Source organism: Lactuca saligna, chromosome 4 (genome assembly GCF_052625555.1).
Source record: "Lactuca saligna cultivar CGN05327 chromosome 4, ASM5262555v1, whole genome shotgun sequence".
Classification (NCBI taxonomy): Eukaryota; Viridiplantae; Streptophyta; class Magnoliopsida; order Asterales; family Asteraceae; genus Lactuca; species Lactuca saligna.
This window is the reverse complement of record NC_136420.1, coordinates 75,686,662-75,692,672: the sequence shown is the minus strand read 5'-3', so window position 1 is coordinate 75,692,672 and position 6,011 is coordinate 75,686,662. Positions and strand designations below refer to the sequence as shown.

Genomic DNA, 6,011 nt, shown 5'->3' with positions numbered 1-6,011 from the left:
CTTGCACTCTCATTTATGGCTCCCCCTTTCTCTCTCCCTCTTCACTCTTTACACCTCCCCTGTTCTATATTCTCCAGTTCTCACCATCTTTTCTCAATTGAAAATCTAAAATCTTTGCATAAATTCTAGAATCATCTCTCTTTTAATTTCCCTTTTCGTTCTAAAACTTCGTATAGAATCAAGTGCGAGAAAAACCCATCAAGCATGAGAGAAACGCTACCTCAGAAGCTCAATCTCAAGCTCATTTTCTTATTTCTGCTGCTTTTCTGTAAGTATTCATGTATACGCATCTTAATTACTTACTTTATTTGCTTGTTCTTGTTCGATTTGATGATTTGTTTGCTATCGGTGCTCAAGAATCCTAAAAAGTTTTGATTATTTTCAAGATTTAGCTTCGGGGGCTTGCAGTTCCCTTGATCATGTTTCGTATTCAAGGGTTTTTAAAATTGGGTTTCTTTTTTGAAAAATTTAAGAATGTTAAACGGGTTCTTCTGTAATTATTGTTTCGATTTTGATGGATTGTCTGCATTTTGCTGTTTATCTTGTTTATAGTACAATAATTTGTTCGACCAATTTTGTTAATTTTTGCCTTTTAATTCGTTGCTTCAAGATTTAAGGGTTTTCTTTGTTCTTGCATGTTGAAGTTTTGTTTAATTGATAAATCTTAAAGTCTAGAGAACATGTCACTTTCATGGAGGTATGGTAAGCCATTCTAGGGTTTTAAATTTTCGAGTAATTGAAGATTTTCGATTAGCATTTAGACATTTTATAGTCAAACCTAGTATTAAACTTCAAGATTTAATCATGAAATTTATTGCAAATACAACAAACTTAAATCCTAATAAAATTCCATTTGTATATATCAATTAAAAGCACAACCTTTTAAATCGTAATAAGAAATTTCTCCACATATTAGACTCTCATTAGATCATTAACTAAGCCAAAGAATATTATCTTTCAAAACTTTTCCACTACATGATGTGAGATGTAAATCAGATACTCAGTTGTCATGTCACACTGTCTATCTATCCACATTGGAACTGAAACTCCCAAACTGCAGTTTTTGAAACTCACAACCACTTGCAATTATTACCATTTATTAAATCTTTTTTCATTTTCTTGAGTTGCCACCTACTCTTCACATGGTTGAGTTAAGTGTAAGCCAACACTTATTGAGATTTATGTTATAAAGTAGTCAAAGTACACACATTTGTGTATGAACTATAAAGATTGAAGTAACTAAATTTATCAAACAACAAAAGACAACAAAAACAACCCTTTTATTGACTTAGTCAAAAGAAGTGATGAGATCCAAAAGTAATCATGTTTTTAACTAACAACTTGTCATCAATGCATTTATGATTGGTTTTCTAGTTAATATACCAAATGTCTCTTGTAATGTTTTTGATCTTTTTACAACATTTACGGATTTACCACTCTTCTTGTAGCATCTTACTTTTATTTATTTCTATGAAATCATTGTACTATTTTCTTGCATTTAACTCTTCCAAATGTAACATAACCTTTTCTTTTATGCATCAATGAACAGGTTTCAACAGCTCTCGTTGCAACTCGATGAATAATATGAAATCATCTCTACAATTTGTTAAAAAAGTGGATAATTTATTGCCTGAAATTTCTCCATCTGGAAATCCTGAACCCCTTTATCCTCTTCTTGCTCCATCTCCATTATCACCCTTCACAATCACAAATAACACTGCTCCAAAGTTATCAGGTGCATTAAGTTTTGCTCTATTGTTATGAAATTTTGTACATTTTTTTAGAAGAAATGAAATTTTGTATCTTTTGTTGATGTAGGTAAGATACAGACATATTATGTGAAAGTTTTATTGAAATAGTTTCATTAAATAGAAATCAAGTTTCTGACTTTCTGTTTTATACTTTTGTTTCAATGTTGTGAAATTGTCTATTTAACACTCGAACAAGATTGAAACTTGGTTATTAGTTATTTCAATAAAACTGTCACATGCTTTTATAACAATTATAATAATGGAACAATTTAAAAGTTGAGTGAAACATTTTTGAAAGAGAAAGTTGAGTGAAACTTGTTTGCTATTTTGGTAACATATGAACATATCCCTTTATATTATTGAATTTTGTTTTCTTTCATATCTTAAATTATCACTAAATTCAAGAAACAACAATGTAGTTCCATTTCTTTCTATTACAAATTACAACATTCTACTTTCAAAATCAACTGAATTGTAGCTTCATACTTTCAAATTTTTACTTAATAAGATATCATACATACCCAATTATAGCATAATGAACAAATCAACAAAACTATGTTCCTATTTCTTGATTCAACTCTTTAATTTCTTTTTCTTTTTTTTTTTTTTTTTTTTCAGGGTTATGTACACTAGATTTTGACTCCTTAAACACCATGATGAGTATGACTGCAATCGATTGTTTCACAGTATTCGCCCCATACTTAGCCAATGTAGTATGTTGCCCTCAATTCAAAGCCACTTTAGTCATTCTCATTGGTCAATCAAGTAAAAAAACCAAAACTCTTTCCCTAAATTCAACTCTATCCAAACATTGCCTTTCCGATTTTGACCAAATTCTCATGGGTCAAGGAGCAAACAATAGTTTACAAAAGATATGTTCGGTTGGTCCATCTAATTTAACAGAAGGTTCTTGCCCGGTCAAAGATGTTGACCAATTTGAAAAAATGGTCAACACTTCCAAGATTCTTTCTAAATGTGGAAAGATTGATCTTGTTAATGAATGTTGTCAAGAGGTTTGTCAGAATGCTATATTGGAAGGTGCTAAAGATCTTGCTTCTGTGTCTTTTGAACTTGATGCAATGGGGCTTAAGAGGCCCTCAGATATATCAAATCGGGTGGTTAATGATTGTAAAAATATTGTTTTGAGGTGGTTAGCAAGTAAACTTGAACCAACACGAGCTAAAGAAGTGCTAAGAGGATTGGCTAATTGCAATCTTAATAAAGGTTAGTTGGTTGTTCTTGTGGGGCCCAATGACACTTCAGGTTGTACTGTGTTTGACATACATTGTATTGGGACTGGTATAAGTTTTTGTCCCGTTCAAAAAAGTGGTATAAGGACTTGTTCTTGATTTCTTGTCTGTGCAAAAGACGTGAATACCCTCCTTCTTGAAGAAAAATCGGTATTGTCTTATCTAATCATGTCCGTTGTAACAAACATATCCTAAATAGCATATGAGTGATTGGATTTAGAATAACAATTACTCTTGCAAAAAGTCCAAAAAACACTATATTTGAAAACAATGAACATTTTAGTCTATTACTCATTTGCTTATATTTTTCATGATTTCCCATTCTGCCCTTACTTTTATTTGGCGTTACCCTTTAACTGTGTTTGGCATCCACTAGACTGAGACTGAGACTGATGTGACAAAATTTTGGAATTGATTAGTCAAGGTGGGTCATGGACTTGCTCTCTATTTCTCGTATGTGCAAAAGACGAAAATGCCCTCGTCGAAAAAAGCCATAGAAAACTTGTGTAGTCATGTCCCTTTTAACTAATGCATTCATAATAAAGTATAAGTGATTAAGATATAACAACAATTACTCTTGCAAAAGTCCAATGATACACCATATATGAAAACAATGTATATTTTTCAAGATTTCCCATTTTGCCCTTGGTTGCAGTTTGTCCGTTGGTTTTACCAAATGTCCGACCGGTTGCACACGGGTGTCACAATGAGCTTAGCAACCAAACATCATGTTGTAATGCTATGGAAAATTATGTATCTCACTTACAAAAGCAAAGCTTTTTAACAAATTTGCAAGCTTTAAATTGTGCATCTTCACTTGGAAAGAAGTTGCAGAAGGAAAATGTAACAAATAATGTTTATAATCTTTGTCATATAAGCCTCCAAGATTTCTCCCTCCAAGGTTTGTGTTGTTAATTTATTTCCTATTTGACGTGAATCTTTTTGGTAATAAGAATCAAAATCTAATGGTTTTTATATGTCTTTTCTTGTTATGATGATGAACTCTACAACTCGATTTCAGCAAATGGAATGCAAGGTATATCTAATAACCCCTCTTATTAACAATTTCTATGTTATAGAATTCAATGCAAGAAATAGCAATGTATATTAACACCTTAATAAAAAAAACGAAATTACAATGCTTTAATACACAAATAAATAAAAAGTATGTTGCTATTTCTTGCATTTTCCCTTATGTAATCTTAAAGATAAAGGTACCCTTTTGCTCATTATAGTATTTTCAAGCTAAAACAATGGTATTTTTTTTTTACTACTTACAACATTTTACTTTCGTTTTTTTTTTTGTCTTATTCATCAAAGTAGAATGTTGTAATAGGTAAATTTTTTGATCTGATTTGTTGTTGTTTGTGTGTATGAAATAGAATCTGGATGTCTTCTTCCAAGTTTGCCCTCAGATGCAACATTTGACACATCTTCAGGAGTTAGTTTCCTTTGTGATCTGAATGATCATATTCCAGCACCTTGGCCTTCCATTTCACATTTACCAGCTTCATCATGCAACAGAAGTAAGCAAGCAAAAATTATTATCCCCAAATTACCCTTTGTTCAAAACCTTCAATTTCTTGATAACAAATTTATCTTTTTAATATCTGCAGCTATTAAGATTCCTGCACTTCCTGCAGCAGCTTCTGGGCAGAAAGGTAATTTCACCATTAAATCTTTTTTACTTAATGCAGAAAAACAACTAAATAGATAAAGTCAGGGAAAAGAGGTTTTCCTTATTAAATCTTTTTTAATTTTTACAAATTTGCACATTTGTAATTTAGCTGATCTTTTTACTTTAGTAGACAAAAATCTTGTTAAAATTTTATATTTAAGTGCTTTTTTTTTTTTAACTTTACTTTAATTAAATACACTTTATGGATGTTTGTTTTTGATTGACTTAACAAAGAAAGAGTGACTTAAAGTCATAAGAAAAAGAGACTTTCTTCAATAAATCTTTAAATTTTTACAAATTTACATGTATATATATTTGTGATTCTTGTGTTTAACTAAATGGGGACAAACCCTTACAACATTTAATGGGAAAAAGAAGTAGAATCTTTAGTTGCTTTAATAGATTTTATTTATAAAGTCTTTGTAGTACTTATATGCCTAATGCATTTTTAATTATATATATATATATATATATATATATATATATATATATATATATATATATATATGACAGGTCTATACAACAAGGATGCTATGTTTCTTCTTCTTTATGCAATTGCAATGGTTGTTATTCTTATTACAATTCGTTAAATTTCTAATGAATCAAACACTTTGCTTACTCGAATTTAAAAAAAAAAAATGGAGTTTCTTGAAATTTAACCGGTCTGATGAACAAGGGAAAATCAAAATTGCAAAAAAGAAAAAAAAAGCATGGAGATTTTTGGCGGGAAATCCGGTTTGAAGTTGAAAGTGTAAAAAAAGGATTGCATGGAAGGTGAGTTGGTAGTTATTAGTAGTGATGGTGAATTTGTTATGGAAATTGTGTAAGCATTCTTGCATAGTGTTTATGTAATAAGAATTTTGTAAAGAAAGAGGGAGTTGAGTTCATGTATATATTTTTGCAAGATATACCCTTGTACTTTCTATTTTATTGGAGTTTACACCCTATATTAACAATGTTAGGCACTTAAGTGGATTGGAGGGTTTTTTTTTTTTTTTTTGTTTTTTTAGATTTTATAGTCATCCATTTTTTAGATTGTTGGGTTTGAAGAAATATGGCTGATGACTAAAATTATTTAAAAAAGGTGTGAGTTTATGTCATAATTTTATTTTAAACAACTATCACAAATAATCATATAACAAAATTGACTTTACGATATTTTTTGTGTGAGTATATATATGAACCGTTTTGTTACAAACTCTATAGCTATCCTTTAATTTTTTTTTTTATATTATTATTTTAGTTTTTTTTTTTTTTTACATTATTAATGTTATTTACTTTATTTGGTTAATTAATATTATTATTATTAAAACAATATTATAAATAACAATA

The 6,011-nt window shown here is 29.8% G+C and overlaps 1 protein-coding gene across 1 annotated transcript; it reads left to right on the top strand.

The window, feature by feature from the left end:
- LOC145042156 (putative GPI-anchored protein At1g61900) lies at positions 1-5,609 on the top strand. Its single transcript, XM_078990540.1, has 8 exons — positions 1-268; positions 1,550-1,735; positions 2,370-2,975; positions 3,657-3,902; positions 4,023-4,037; positions 4,384-4,527; positions 4,618-4,662; positions 5,193-5,609. The coding sequence occupies exons 1-8, from the start codon at positions 205-207 to the stop codon at positions 5,267-5,269; spliced, it is 1,383 nt and encodes a 460-aa protein (XP_078846666.1). The 5' UTR covers positions 1-204; the 3' UTR covers positions 5,270-5,609.
- The last annotated feature ends 402 nt before the right edge of the window (positions 5,610-6,011 follow it).

Excerpts from the sequence above, each read along its gene's own strand:
- LOC145042156 (XM_078990540.1), top strand. The coding sequence starts at position 205 with ATGAGAGAAACGCTACCTCAGAAGCTCAATCTCAAGCTCATTTTCTTA. Across the intron at positions 269-1,549 it reads CTTATTTCTGCTGCTTTTCT|GTTTCAACAGCTCTCGTTGC; the intron begins GTAAGTATTCAT and ends ATCAATGAACAG. Across the intron at positions 1,736-2,369 it reads CACTGCTCCAAAGTTATCAG|GGTTATGTACACTAGATTTT; the intron begins GTGCATTAAGTT and ends TTTTTTTTTCAG.